Genomic DNA, 15766 nt, shown 5'->3' with positions numbered 1-15766 from the left:
TCATTCTCTTTTTATTTTGTCTTTACCTACACCGTACTAGCACGGCTCCCAGACCTCTTTGAATCGGGGTTTCACAGTTCATCATTGTCTCGCTAGGAGGCGGTTGCAGAAAAGCAGACTTGAAGCATTGAGAAGAGTGACAAGTAATGCAGTACATTGTGAAAATATGAAATACATCAGCTGGAATGACATGAGATTGCTGTAATTTTCTGGGGAGGGAGAATAAGTTGGTTAAAGAAAGACCAAGGGGCTTTGAAGAGGGCAAATCTCAACATCTTTGAACTAATAAAAAGCATTATCTTGAAGTTTGTGAAGCACTGTGGGGCCTGTCAGGATGGAAGGGTTTCTCTGTAAGCCATTTGCCTTGTCTGTGTTGTGACTCCAGACAGATATATCGTTATGCTGGGGTTATTGTCTGTCCTGGATTCCTCTCACTGGGCACAGGCTTATCAGCTTTATTCATTCCCCGTGGTGAGATGGGCTTCTTTCAATGCTAGCAAGATCTTAATGTTTCTTGAGAGCATCGCTAGTGCCATGAGAGTGGACTTCAGTTGGCTCAGCGAACACATCTTCTTGTTGGAATGTTTCTTCATACTTGAAACCTGGGTCACATCATGGTAGGGAAACATGCTGACGAGCCATGACTGATGGTAGTTGTGTAGAAGGGGACGGAAGAAAACATTTGTTGTTGGTTCCTCTTTCTGTGGATCTGCCCACTGTGATCCAGCTAGTGTGTCCAGAAAGACTTGAACAAAGTGAGCACGTTTTCATAGAATCATTAAGGTTGGAAAAGACCTCTCAGCTCATCCATCCCAAATGTCAGCTCGACCGCACTGTGCCCAATAAGCCATGTCCCCAAGTGCCATGGCCACATGGTTTTTCAGCCCCTCCAGGGATGAAGACTCCACCACTGCCCTGAGCAGCTTCTTCTAGGTCTTCACCACTCTTTTGGTAAAGAAGTTTTTCCCAATATCCAGTCTAAATCTCCATTGGCACAACTTGAGGCCATTTTCTCTCATCCTATCGCTTGCTTCTTTGGAAAAGAGTAACTCGCCTCTCCACAACCTCCTTTCCAGGAGCTGCAGAGAGCGATGAGGTCTTCCCTCAGCCTCCTCTTCTCCAGGCTGTTTACAGCTCCAGGTTCTTCAGCTGCTCCATAACCCATGTGTTCCAGACCCTTCCCCAGCTCTGTTCCCCTTCCCTGGACACACAGGGTTCTCAGCGGTGAGGCCTGCGGTGTCTGAGCTGGTTGGCAGCAAGACCCGACACTGATGCCGCACAGGTTCAGAGCCAGGCACCGGTTGTCACGGCTCTTGCATTTGGTGACAGTTCACAGCTTTCTGTACACTGGTCAGGTGGCCGTCTGTATGCACATCATAAACACCATAACCACATGCATCGAAATATTTGCTCAAAATCTGATAAAACAGTAAAAAAACTGTAGCTGCAAAGAGGAACATCGGCGGTGGCTGCAGTAGGGGGTCTTTCTTTAACTAACATATTCTCCTTCCCCAGAAAATTACAGCAATCTCATGTCATTCCAGCTGATGTATTTCCTATTTTCATAACGTACTGCATTACTTATTACTCTTCTGAATTCTTCAGGGTCATCTACAGCAGCGGAAGCTCTGTTGTCTTAACGAATGTTGAGGATCCCAACAGAGTTGACACAAGTTCCCTCCCTTCCCCTTCTCCTACTTAGGAGAAACTCAGGGTCACCCTCCTGGCGCCAGGGAGGTTGGTCAGGGAGGCTCGCCAGTGCTCCCAGCTCTGATAAAGCTGTAAGAGCCAGGGGGGACTCACGACATCTGCCTGATCTGCCTGGGAGAGACCTGGGCGTTACACTGGAGCACTAGAGAAGCTAGTCAGGTAGGAAAAAAAACAGATAAATTAAATAAAAACTATATAAATCACCCTCACCAAGCCACACTTCTGAGGTGTACTAGGTTGTCGTTGTCCTCCAGAACTCTTGTGGCATTTGGACTTGGGTGTATTGTTTCATGGTGGCAGAGCAGTGTTCTTACCGAGTGCCAAATTAAATGTAGGAATGGTTCAACATGGTAATTTTCAATTTTCTTGTCAGTTATCTCTTCCTGTTGTTCGTTGCTATTGTTCTTTTACCATCTTAAACATTTTTCTCTATCAAAGAGCCTTAAATCCTGTAATTATCTGTGCCTCACCTAATTTAATAGCTTTGGGGAAAAGAGATAGAGCAGCGGTGCTGTATATGGTCGGAAAAGAAGTCATCCCGGACTGCAGATCTCATGAAGGTTTGGTCCTATTTAGAGCTGTGAGTCACTCTCAGGGATTCTTTCCTGTAGGTGCGCTGTGCCTGTGCCGTGGAATAACAATGGGATTGACAGGGCAGAAAGCCTGAACTTCGGGGGGCAGAAAAGTGGGAATTTACTGCAGCTGTGGCTCGTTCAGCACTGCTTTTCAATTGCTCCTTCATTTCTTATTTTCCTCTCTCACTAATTGTTTAATGAGAACTCCAGTTAGCCCATTTTGCCATGTTTTTTTCTGTTGAAGAATGGGGGTTTTCTTTAGTTTTTCTTTTTTTTCTCTTCCACTTTACAGACGTAGGAATTCAAGACAGAAGGGGTTTCCGGGGGTTTAAAATACGGCACGTATACAGTGCAGAAACCTGGCTGGAGTCTTTAAACATTCGGTGCGTTTGCTGTTGGTGTGTTTATAAGTTGGCTTTGGGTTCACAATGGTGCGATAACCCTTCACTGTCAGCTTGGTGTGATGAGGGAATGGCACAATTGCCCAGAGTTTTGAGCTGCAAGCTCCTGGAAGAGAATCTGCTGGAAAGGGAACCAAAGTACCCAGACTTCTTAGGATTGTTTGATGTAATCCTGCATGGAACCGCCTGCCCAGCCGCTGGGCTTCGGTCTCGCACAGCTCCTGGCACCGCCGCGGTCTGGGCTGTGGGGGCAAAGGGAGGCCCTGGGTGCTCCAGGCACTTGGTCAGGCGCCGCACCGAGTGGCGCGCGGCGGGGAGGTCCGGATTGTGCCTGGCTGAGGAAGGAAGTCCAGGTACGTGTTTGGACTTGACTGTTTTGACTGAGAGCATGCTAAGTGGTGCAGTCTGGTCTGTGCTTGCTTCGGAAGAGAAACGCAAATGCAGCCCAAGTAATAACTGTCCCCTGCGTGAGGAAAGCAAATTTCTGTCGCTGAGTGGATTGCAGGTAACCATTGCTAAGTCCATTAGAGATATTTATAACTCGAGGCCTGATACCCAGGGTGTGAACTGAGCCAAAGAGCTCTCTAGCAATGGAGCACGGATGGGATGGGTGGCTTCTTGCTGGATCGATGTTTACTCACCGCGGACAGAGATTGAATCATTCATCTTTTATCTGCTGTGTATTTGTTTTGGTTCTTGAAAAATCAGGCACGCTGTAGTGCAGCAAATTGTCAGTAATATTTTCATTCTTAAACTGGGATTTCACAAGCATCGGTCTTAGCGTTTTACAATTTTTCATCTCATTCCTTTTTTACATGCATTTGTTTTTAGTGTAGTGGTGTTTAACTCCTGCCCAGGGAAAGGGCAGTTCTCTTCCATTCCCTGCCGGAATACTGTAGAAGGCTGCTGGTTTTGTCTAATCACATTTCAGGATGTCTTCCAGGTTTTCAAAACACGTAAATAATGTTTTAATGAATGTGGTTTACATCTCTGAGTGTGCTAAATCCCACTATATGTTAGTGTTCATTTATAGAATCCCTAATTCCCTCAGTAAATGGTTATCGACAGCCAATCAAAAGCTGGAGTTAGTTTGGTGTAACTTTCTTCTTCCCTTCCGGAGTGTTTTGAACTGGGTAGATGAGAGTTAAGGATCTGACTTGTGTAGACGTTGATTTACTCTACATACATGGTTTAAGGAACTGTTTCAGTTCTGTGCCATACGCCTGCACAGCTGAACACCAGTTCAGCTTCAGGGTTTGGGTTTGCTTGAGACCACAGTTAGGACTGACAGAAAGGAATTACAGTGTAGAAAAGGTGTAAGAACAGCGATGCTCAGGCCCAGGCTTTGATGTTCCAGTGAGTCTGTCCTCTTCTGGTGATCTCTGGAGAGATTGGGGCAGGCTGGATCCCTGGGGCTCAATGATCTTAAAGATATTTTCCAATCGGAACGATTCTGTGGTGGCATTGGCAGAGTCCTAGAGATGAAAATGCTTAGCATCACGCAAACACGGCCCACCGGTTAGCTCCAAGACATCAGGGCTGCTCTGAACCCTTTGCTGTGTTCCACTGAGTAAGTCGAGTCATACTAACAAAGAACATGATTTAATCCACACCATGGTGGTAAAAAGTAATGCTTTCCTTGATATTTCTGAAGTGAAAATATTTTACATGGTTTAAGGTGACTTTGGGGTGTCGTGTCTATTGATGTTTGATAATTTCTTCAGTTTCATAACGAGAGCCCCTGATCCCTATGAAGTGCAGTAGGAGCACGTTTCCATTGTTGGGAATGCTTCCCACTCTAAATCATACCCCAAAAATTAACCTGGCAACACTGTAAGAAGGAAAAGTGGAGGTGCACGTTCTGATAACAGGCACGTTTCCTTTACATCTTCGTATAAGAATGTTATTTTTATCTTTTTATTTTCCTAGTGGCAAGGAGAGTGAACAAAAACCGGGATGGTTTCCATTATTCTCTGCATTCCTGTTCTCCACATACAGTAGATTCTTTTAATCACGTTGTGAATTTTACTGCCAATACTGGTAGCGAAGGCACCGTGGCTGTGAGGAGTTGGGATGCTGCTGTTCCTAGAGGGCACAGGATTGTAAGGAATCACCATTTGTCCCTGCAGGCTCCTGTTCCTGCTGCCTTCCTTACACCCCACATACTGGTGCGCGTTTGCCGTGGTTACCCCAGGCATTTCCGAGTCCTGACTTGTCTGTTTCCTGCCTGTAACCAGTCTCTGTATTAACACCTGATGGAAGGTGCTGGATGTGCATGTATGGGAAACAAAATGCCGTGTGTGCTGGCAGTTAAAGCAGATATCGCCTGTGCCTGTCGAGCGCTTCTTTTGCTCAGGCTTCTAGAATTGTCTCGGTAGTTTATTTAACTCTTCATTAGCCGGAACACCTCTCACTGGGGTCGAGATCAGTCTGTCTGTGAAGAAATGCAGCAGAGTGCGGTTCCTGGGCTGGTTTGAAAGCTCTTATCATGGTGCTTCTGTGCCAGTGTCATAGCAGTGCCGCCACCTCCACTTCCTAAAGAAGAGAGCTGCTGTGACATCACTTGTATTTCCAGTGCTAGGGATGGTTTATCCTCTCTATTCAGCAGTAAGATACATGGTAAGTGGACCTCAGAAATGCAGGAACTGATTCTTGTCGTGAGAAGCACATGCTTTTCTTCAAAAGAAACACTTTTTGCCATGATTTCAGCCAGGAAATGCATATTGCTTTCTTACCAGTGTTTCTGGGCAGTCCAGCTCAGGTGGATTTCTTGCTGCTTCTTTTCTGTGCCCCTGATCCAGTGTATGCATGATTTTAAGTACCTGAGCAGTGCCGCTCAAATCAACCCATGTGTGAGCTTCGCTCAACTGGAGAAGGCATATCCCTTAGTCCAGAAAAGCAGTTACGTTCATGCACAGATTTGACCACACGTGCAGTTCAGTTGAAGGCTGCAGATAAGTGGAACACATTCTTGGAATGGCCTCTTACTCTGCTTTAATAAATCTAGCCCTTGCCTGAGTCTTCCTGGGATCTAATCTTATTCCCGAATGCAGCTGTATTGAAGATCAATCTTGGGTTCCTTGGAGCTGGTTTATCCTCACCTGCATTGAACACAGTCTCGTTTATGATTTCTTCTGTGAACACTTGACATGAATTTAGTTTCATGCCTCATCTCAAGTTTAATGTAGAGACTTAAAATGAAGCCTTGTGAGGAGCACAGGGCTGGAAAGGATTGCCCAGGTCATTGGATGCTGAAGACTCCAGGCACTACGCAATCCTTTTCACCTTAAAAGTGGTTAGATGTGTTGTTCCTCGGATCAGAGGGTTATGCTGTGCAAAACCTCACTGATTAGTGGTCAGATGTATCGATGGCCAGGTAACGTTCATTTGTTCTTCTGCCAGTGCTGTGCTTTGACTTAAATAGCAGTTCTCATTGGTTTAAGCTAAGCCATGTGGATGGAGGTAAAAGCTCAGTGCGCTGGAACGCCACCAGTGTTGTATAACTGTTTGCATTCGTGACTGAGGCTTACTACGTTTCTTCAATTACTCCATGGTTTTGTGTCTCCCTTTCACAGCTTTACATGTGGTGCACATGAAAATGAGGCTGAGAACGCGGAAAGCTTCTCAGCAGTCGAATCAGATCCATGCACAACGTGCGCTGAGGGCCAAGAGGAAACATTCAGAGGTGGAAGAGAGCTTGCCTGTTGGCGGAGGGAAACCACAGAAAAATGAAACCGGCTTGTTGTCTTCAATCAAGAAGTTTATTAAGGGCAACACACCCAAGGTACGCTCTTAGCTTCTTTTGCTTTTTAAATTGGGTATTGATTATTTAAATTTGATTTAACACTGTTTCTGTTAAGAATAAAAAAAACACGTAATGAGATGGAAGCGAAACATTCTTATAAAAAATCAGGAGGCAAGAAGAACCTGTGATAGGGCTGTTGGGCAACAGGGAGTTTTCTTTAACATAGCAGGCTTTCAGACCCTACGGGAGTCAATTGTAGGCGTATTTAAGACAGTCCAGTAAATCATAGGGTTTATTCCCTAGGTGTTTCATTGTGAAAAGATTCACTAATAAATTCAGTAGATTTCTGATTTACGGATTCTTTGAATACGGGAATTAACTGTACTGGCAGCTAAGAAAAGCAGGTCTGTAGGCATCAATTTGCTGAATAGTTTTGACATTTGTATTCAAAGTTGTTTAGGATCCCATCAAGTGATTAAAGTCCAAGGCCACAAGTGCAGCTCTCGTGGAATGGGTGGGACTGCTCCGTTTGTTATTGTGGTGAACGCTTCTCTCAGTGGCTCAAACTGAAATGCTGTCAGGGCTGAGCCGCTAAACCTCATCTGTCCCGATGGAGACAGAAATCTGAACTCCACTGGTCTGCACATGGTAAAACCTGTTGCCTGTATGTTTGCAGGGTGAATTTTATATCTAGATAATGCCAAAAACAGTGGGGGTTTGAGTGGAGAGACCAACACCCAATTTCATTCAGTCCTAGCGATCCAGATCCTAACATTATGATAAATTACTGTAAAGAAGAGTAGCCAAGAACTGATAACTAAATTCAAACGTGTCCCGGTATGATATGAATTCACAAGTATTTTCTGCTATTTTTGATCTAGGTGTTGAAATTACAATTTTGTAACAAGCTGAAGTTGAAATAATTTTAATTAGAGTAACAGTATATTCTTAAATTGTCATAAATATGGTGAAATTAAATATTTCAGGGCATGTTTTAATTATCAGAGAAACACTGAGGCAGGGACAAAGAAATATTTTAGTAAAAATAAATGGTTAAATCGACTTACATTTTGTTTTTCATTAAACCAGGACAATTTGTTTTTCTCACATTCTGTACCTCTCCTGTAGCGCACTCGTGCAACATTTTGGCTGCAAAACCACTGCAACAAACCGCTGAAATCTCAGCAAAACATATTTCATTGGAATTTTGAGATAAGAGAAATATGTCTGGTGTTCCGTTCCTTTGTCTCTTTGTTGACTTTCTTTTTTCCCCACTTCTCTTCCTCTCCCAAATCTCTGAAATAGATTTCGGTCTTTTTCTTTCCTGATAGGCTTTTTAGTGTAAGATGCCCACATTTTTGTGCTGTTCCCTTCCGTGTCCTCCCTGCCTGCAGCAGGATTTGGAGGGCTTCCCGTGGCATTAGCATGGCGCGATACCGATACTGCTGGGCCGTCTTCCAAAGCGCTAGTGACGGAACAAAGGAGTCCTGGGGCTGCCATGGAAACGTTATAACTCTGAGATAGTGTCTGTGTGCTACTTGCCCAGCCATTCGATTACGGGTGTGCTGGAATCTAAATCCCCACCCAGGCTGGGTGGATTTACGGCAGGAAGCGTCTTCCTAACGGTTCTGTCCTGGCAGTTTGGATCAGAGTCATAGGGTATTTATCTGACACTGTAAAGATCATATAATGGTTTGGATTGGAAGGAACCTTAACGATCATCCAGTTCCAACCCCCTGCCATGGGCAGGGACACCTGAAAGCACCCTGTAGCTCTTCAGTTAGAGAAACCAGGCTGTGAGTCTTCGAGTGTGGGCTGTGGCAGGTCCGATTGTGAGGCCTCCTGCTAACTCACTGCCCCCACACCAGTCAGCACTGGGATGGAGCACACAATGGTATTTGCCATTCACAGACTGACAAGTCTGATGCGGGTATGCGTACAGAAGTGCTGTTAGGATTTTAGATGTTAATATTGGAAATACTGTAGAACTCACTGTTGGAAAGGACTTGGAACGTGCTCGGGGGTTCTAGCACTGTCAGGAGCTGCACTGAGTTCAACTGTTGTCATTACCTCTGGTCTCAGTTCGAGCCGTTCCTTCGTACATTCGTTTTTTCCAAAAACAACCTGAAAGCACACAGTGTCAGTGTGACATTGCCATGTTCCTTATGGCACAATTATTGATGAGATTTAATGGGCTAGATCGTAGACAGATCATTATATAAATACCTATAAAGGTTTATTCAATTTGTACAGGTTTCAGTGTGCAAACTAAGCAGCACAGTAACGTTCTATGTAATTTCCCCTTTGAATCCTGTTAACTGGTACGACATGGGCCCAGCAGCGTGAGCTTTCCACCACACTGTGATAGCTCCTCTTCTGGAGGATGGAGGGGCTCTCTGGTTCTAGGAATTCTCTCCTGATGCCACATTTCTTGTTCCCAGTGTAATTTTTGTGGGTTTCTGTAAAGCAGGCAGAGAGCACAGCCCATTTGGTGAAGGGTGATGGATACCGTTTGGAAGTTAATGAATTGCTCTCATTTTTCCCTGTTGTTCAAAGGTTGAACAAGTGTCTTAGAAGAGGACATGTCTTGCTGTTGTGTTAGCAGCTCAGGGAGACAGCCCTGGTTTCTCATTACATGGATTTACGGCACATACAATATTATTAATACTAAGTGGTTGTAATTAGATTGTTCTCGCCAAGGTTGTTGGTTGAGGATGCTGCCAATTGGAAGCTTTTGGGATCAGTGGCCTCCTGATAGGGATGCCAATACATTTCCATGTTTGTTAGTATTTCTTTTAGCTGCTGTCTGTTAGCCTGGGCTTTAGATTGATTTTTATAAGATTTATTTACCTTTTTTGGAGCACGCAGACTGTTTTTCTTTTTTTTAAAAAAAGATGTGAAACTGCTGCTCCAGAAAGGTAATATGGTCTGTGGCCTTGTTTTTTGGGGGTTTTTTTTTATGTTTAATTGTGTTTATTTTGTGTTGCCTCATGCCTTACATCTCTTTGTAGAGATGTAGATTTCAGTTGCCATTATATTGTTGTAGTAGGTGCTTTGGGGAAAAAAGAGAAGAATCCTGTCCCCATGGTGTGCTTGCATATGCCCATGCACAGAATATAGAAAAAATGTTTGGTTCTGTGTCATTTGTGTCAGTGCCACCTGGAAGAGCAGTCAAGTGCTCGCAGGTAAAGAGAATCACTGGGTCAGAACCCTTGCTTACAGCATTTAACAGCTCCATTTTGCCATGTGCTAGCTGATGTGGATCAAAGAGCAGCGAGTTGTGTACTTACACACAGCGCAGTAAGGCACTTCATGCAGGCAGCATGCTGGAGGATTTCCTATTGGATATTGTTGGATATTGTTGTGCTCTCTGTGAATTTAGCAGGCAGAAAAATCAAGTTTCAGGTAATTCCAGCTGCCTTGTCTCTGCGTTTCCTGAGCTCCATAGCACTTCAACATTTATAAATCAGCTTTCCAGGGAAATAGTGCTTTCTGACAGGTTTTTGACTAAAGAAATTCCAAGCTTTTTTCCCTATACTTTTCTATTGACCTTCAGTGGTGTCAGTTTAAATGAGTTTAAAATTCCAGCTGCCAAGATACATGCCTATTCCCCATCTGGAAGTGGAACAATAAACGGACCTTTTGTCAAACTTCCTCTAACAGCTAACACTTTCTGGTGGTGGTCGGTGGAGAAAAGAGGCACTATTCAGTCTGTTTCTTTTTCCCCTCTTTTCTATTTTAAGGAAGAAAGAGAAAACCCTGCAAAAAGAAGTAGAATTGAACGGGATATCGATAACAACTTGATCACATCCACACCTCAAGCAGGAGAAAAGCCTAACAAACCGATCTCTCGAGTGCGACGGAAAAGTCAGATGAATGGAGGTTTGTAGAGGTTCTGATCATTTGTTGCTGCAATGACTAGCGAGTCAGTGTCTCACACCGGTCACTCACACAGAACTCTCCGTCAGCGGCAGAGGGGAGCAAAGGCTTTGTGATTTGCTTCAGCGAGAGAAGGCTGAGCTGATAGCAGCAAAATGAGATTTCTAAGACTGTAAACAACAGTAACCCTACTTCTCAGACACATCAGTTGTGAAAGGACGATCTGGATATGTGATCAGGACCAGCTATTTTGGAACTAATTTAATTTAAAAAAAAAAAATCTAAAATAACATTGGTAGTTGTCTGAATCAGTTCTTCTCCCATTTTCTCACAAAATGTGAAATATGACTGTCTCACTCATGACCTTTGTGGAAGTAACCAGGTGCACTTAGATGCCGAAAGGACTTGTCAAACATGGAGAGGAGTTTCTGTCATAGAATCATAGGAAAATTTAGATTGGAAGGGACCTCTGAAGGTCACCTGAGCCAATCCGGCTGCTCCTCTCACAGCAACGCTGATCCAGCTCCCAGTGAGTTCTGGTGTCAGAGTTGGGTCAGGCTGCTCAGAGCCTTGGCTGGTCAAGCTATGAATACCTCTAAGGGTGGAGATACCACAACCCCATTCCCTATGAAAATTGTTTCTTTTTCAACATCTCTAATAACGATGTAATAGAATGGTCAGTAATGTTGAAGGGATCAGCTGTCATTCCAAATCTGACTTAAAAAATCCCCATATTCTAGACTTCTTTTCTAAGGAAACCAGACTTAAGGGGATTGTGCTGCCTGTCAGCGTCCATTCTCCAACCCCCATAACTTGGGTATCCTTTGTCTGCTTTCTGCCAAGTTGGTCAGCAAGGTCCCAGAGATTTCATAGTCCAGTAGGGTTTGCAGAACTGGTAGCTAAGTAGAGGATGGAGCCTCAGATGATTGACTTCAGTGAGGGAAAGGCTGCAGCACGAGCAAGTTTGCTGTGTGATTATTGGTTGATGTCTCTGTAACATGGCTTTAGGAGTAACCTCTTTTTCCAGTGTTTGCTGCTGTTAAATTTTTTTGCCTCCTGGAAAGATGACAGATACGCGCCTGCTTACAGTGGGATGCATGCAGACAGTGCTTATGGATGAAAGAGAAACCGTTGACTAAATCAAGAGTGTCCGAGATCTGCACACAGAGCACGCTGAGCCCGTGTTACTTACAGCAACAGGACGTTCTTGGTTAAATCACTCTGCGCTGGTGAGGGCAGAGTCTCAGTGCTGGTGCAGCTCCGTTGGCTCAGCTGACAGAAAGGTTCTTAGCTTATGTGCACAAAATGCATTTGCTCACTTGCATATGGGCAGACGTCTCGGAGATGTGTTACTGTGAAGTAAATAGCTTCTCTTTCATTCCAGCCTCTCCTGGATCTCAGCCAGGAGATGGCAATGTTTCCTTCTAGACTGGGCTTCACAGTACATGCACATCGCAGGATGGTTTGGGTTGGAAGGGACCTCAAAGCCCATCCAGTCCCAGCCCTGCCATGGGCAGGGACACCTCCCACTGCATCAGGTTGCTCAAAGCCCAATCCAACCCTGAATTGTTAAGTGTTATGGTTTGTAATGTGCAGATTTATTTAATCCCATGTCCTTTGTTACCTGTGATAACAACTAAAAATTGTTTTACTTCATAATTATATTTATGCACATCTTTATGTGTATGTGGAGAAAATAAACTATGGACTTATCTTGGGAGGTGCAGTGCTGCAGTTCCAGTGGCACTTTCTCTTGTTTCCATCTACTGGAGTCCCCCTGGTGCGGCATCTATTCCTTGTGAAAGGCATGAAGCCGCTTAAAGTTGCTCTTTCATCATCCAGCCCATTTAAACGATTTCAACTTCTATTCTTCGTTAATCTGTAGTGACAGTGAGTGCTTCCTGAGTTGTGTTGTCCTTAAGATGGTGTTGAAAATTGTCATTTCAGTTTTCTGTTGGTACTTCATTGCTAGCACTTGTTTTTATAATACTTAGACTAATTTTTTTATCAACCAAATTGAACCACGAGCAGGAGAGATCTGTCCTGTAGTGAAAATAATAACAATAAAAGAGAGGACGTAACTGTGAGGAACAGAAGCATGGTAAAAAAGTAATACTGCCTAACTTTTATTTTCCAGAAGCTGGAAGTTACGAAATGACAAACCAACACGTAAAGCAAAACGGAAAATTAGAAGATAATCCTTCCACTGGCAGCCCCCCGCGAACGACATTACTGGGAACCATATTTTCTCCTGTTTTCAATTTTTTTTCACCAGCAAATAAAAATGGTGAGTGTCGTTCAAAAGCCGCTAGTGTTAAAGCTAAGAGTGATAGATTGATTGAAGAAAAAGCTGCTTTGAGCGACTGTAAGCTGTTCATTCTGATGTACGGGCCAAGAGCTACCACTACCAGATAAAGGACTCCTGAATTCTTGCAAAGGTTGGTCATTAATAATAAGAGCAATCAGTTTGTGAGCGTTGGAACATTTCTTTCACAGGTAGCAGTATCTAGCGGTGCATCTTTTATTCCAAAAGGAAAAGAAGAAACATAAAACATTAGTATTAAGTTCCTTGTTCCAAACATAAGAGGCATTTGTCATGGTCTGCATTTTAGTTCTGATTTTTGTAACGGTGATCACATGCAGCTGTCTTTGATTATTTTGAGACTTGTGTGTGGTTCCTGACAATGTCAGTGTCCTGGTGGGAACTCAGCTTAGAGGTAGTGACTGACTGAACTGAACTCTTCACTCAGGAACATCAGGATCAGATTCGCCTGGACAAGCTGTTGAAGCTGAAGAAATAGTGAAACAGCTTGATATGGAACAAGTAGATGAGATCACTACAAGTACTGCGACATCGACTAACGGAGCAGCCTATACCAGCCAGGCGGTGCAGGTCCGGTCTGTCAACAACGGCTTGGAAGAGGTAGAGGAAACCACTGACCGTGACCTGCCACCACTTACAGGTAAGAAATGTGCACTTGCCTTGGGCTCCAGTGCTGAAGCTCAGTGTGATTTGTGCTCTTGGGGAAATCCTGCCACCTCCATTTCATGTAAATTAAGAATTCACATTCGCTCAGGGCGTGCAAACAGTGCTAATATTGATTTGTGTGTTTAATAGACAAATCTCTAAATCTCTGGTATGCACCAAAGAAATAGCCTTGGCAAGTCCCCTCTGTTCCTGATGTAACTCAGTTACCTCATAACTGAAAATGAAAGCCGAAGATTCCAGAAGAAAGGCATTTTTATTAATCCTGAACCCTCCCCCCACATTAAAAATGCACACTGAGACTTGCTGATCCTAACGGAGAACTGGGCAATGTTTTGGTATCTGGTGTTAGAACATCACGGTGAGGGGACTGAGGAACACAGATCCTACATTAGTTTTCTGCATTTTCTTCCTCAGATGTACTTTTTGACAAAGATACCCATAAAATGCAGCTTCTCCTCTTTGTGAATGGCCAGTGCTAAACTGTGGAGTGATCTGAATCCTCCCTAGACCCTCACACCATCGGTGGTGAAGTCACGTGGAGCGTTTTGAGGGCTCCTCTCAAGGAAGGAAATTCAACCTTTTAGTAGAGGGACTGGCAGGGGGGCTGAAAGGAGAACTTTGTCGCTGGTGGTTGAGGCACACCTATATGCAAGTTTTCACTTCTACAAACCGCACTAATGAGACCAGCTCCTGTGGTGTTTTGTTTTATTTCTTGTTTTGGTCATTTTCGTTGAATTTTAGCACCAGTATCTCCAGACAGTGGCTACTCATCAGCTCACGCGGAAGCCACCTATGAAGAAGACTGGGAAGTCTTTGATCCGTAAGTGCTTGTATTTGTACTGAAAATATTCAGTTGGTCATTTTGCATATTGGATTAAGACATTTTTATTTAGATTGGACCATTATTGCAAATTCCAAAAGCTTTTAACTTAAAAATAAGTGTATATTGATGTGGGTTTTTTAATTTTAATATACTTTAAAATACTTTGCTTTAAATTTACTTTAAAATACTTATTTCTTGTGCAGCTTTGAATATTTGAAATACTAAGCTGGGCTGCCGGTTAAATAATGTATACACATTTTTACAGCAAAATCTGCATTCTTTTCAGGTATTATTTCATCAAACATGTTCCCCCACTAACGGAAGAACAACTGAACAGGAAGCCAGCTCTTCCACTCAAAACAAGAAGCACACCGGAATTCTCATTAGTTCTAGACTTGGTGAGTGTCTTTGTAAGCACAAACCAAAAGCAATGGGTCGGCAGCGTTTCATTTGTTCTGTTTGTGGCTGAAATAGTCGTGTTTGCATTAAACAAAAAGGCCTTGTTCAATGTTACACGATTGTATTTTTTAGTTAAATATAGTCTGCAGTAGAAAATAAGAATAGAGTGCTCGCTGCATGTGTTGAACGCTGATTAAACAAAAAAGCATTACAACTTTTATTGTCTCAGACAAAATTCCCTGTCCCCAAAAGGCTTTCCTGAATCCACTGTGGGAAAACAAAGATGTAATAAATAAGAGAATTCAGCTGTGTGTGTCTTGCATCAAGATTGATCAAGAATGAATCTTTTAATTCTTAAAACATTCTTAGAGGGCACAAATCCACTTTTTAAAATGTTCACAGAAAATATATATGTTTTTGTAATTATTTCCTCTTGGTTGCTCTACTTTGAAAGTTGTCTCAGGCCCTGTTAGTGCTGTCATGAACACGTTTTATTGTGTGCAGTGAGAGCTGGCCTGTCCACTGGTGGTCGGATGAATGAACAGGCTATTCCAATTGACAGATGCGGGCTGAGCTGAGCAATGGGATAGCCCACAAAATTAAACTGTTTTCTTATAACTGTGACCCTGGCAAACCGCTCCTGCTGACAGTTTTCAGAACCTGCAAGAATAGTGCAATGTGTAATTTGTGCTCAGAATTCTTCTTCAATCTTGACAGCACTTGCAGAAAAAACAATTTTCCAGCTAAATAAACCTGCCTTAAACTGAGCCTAAAAACTCAGAAAACAACCTCTGCTTTTGACATTTTTTCCCAGTCGTTTCTTTCTTTTATACTGTCTTTTATTTTTTTAATAGGATGAAACATTAGTGCACTGTAGCCTAAATGAGTTAGAAGATGCTGCACTCACTTTCCCTGTTCTTTTTCAAGATGTCATTTACCAGGTAATTAGCGTGCATGGAGGAATATATACCTTCTTATGTTGTTTAACACCTGAATTCTTGCTGTGCGTGTTTGCTATCACCGTGATTAAAGAGAGATAAGTATCTGGGATGTAACAGCTGTCTGGGTTACAAACCGCCGGCGTCAAGTCCTCTGAGGTGGGTTGTCCTGTACTGGAAATACTGGGGAGCAGCGTTCGTTGGTCATGGGTTCTGGTTCATTCACTGCTAACAGTGTGTGACTGATGGCAGCGCCTTGGCAGCAGCGTCTCTCCTTGCCAGCAGGTGGAGGCAGGAATGCTGGGAG

General features: G+C 43.5%; 1 protein-coding gene across 1 annotated transcript in view; it reads left to right on the top strand.

Annotated features, from left to right (window-relative positions):
* Nucleotides 1-15766, top strand: part of CTDSPL2 (CTD small phosphatase like 2) — a 35891-nt gene that overhangs the window by 12163 nt on the left and 7962 nt on the right. Inside the window, exons 2-8 of the mRNA XM_069866656.1 lie at nt 6262-6470; nt 10175-10313; nt 12448-12597; nt 13061-13273; nt 14041-14119; nt 14409-14520; nt 15376-15462. Coding sequence (XP_069722757.1) covers nt 6279-6470; nt 10175-10313; nt 12448-12597; nt 13061-13273; nt 14041-14119; nt 14409-14520; nt 15376-15462 — 972 coding nt within the window. The 5' untranslated portion in view covers nt 6262-6278. The remainder of the gene's footprint in view (nt 1-6261; nt 6471-10174; nt 10314-12447; nt 12598-13060; nt 13274-14040; nt 14120-14408; nt 14521-15375; nt 15463-15766) is intronic.

This window comes from Phaenicophaeus curvirostris, chromosome 12 (assembly GCF_032191515.1).
Source record: "Phaenicophaeus curvirostris isolate KB17595 chromosome 12, BPBGC_Pcur_1.0, whole genome shotgun sequence".
Lineage (NCBI taxonomy): Eukaryota > Metazoa > Chordata > Aves > Cuculiformes > Cuculidae > Phaenicophaeus > Phaenicophaeus curvirostris.
Note: the sequence above shows the minus strand (reverse complement) of the source record. Positions and strands in the feature narration are given on the sequence as shown.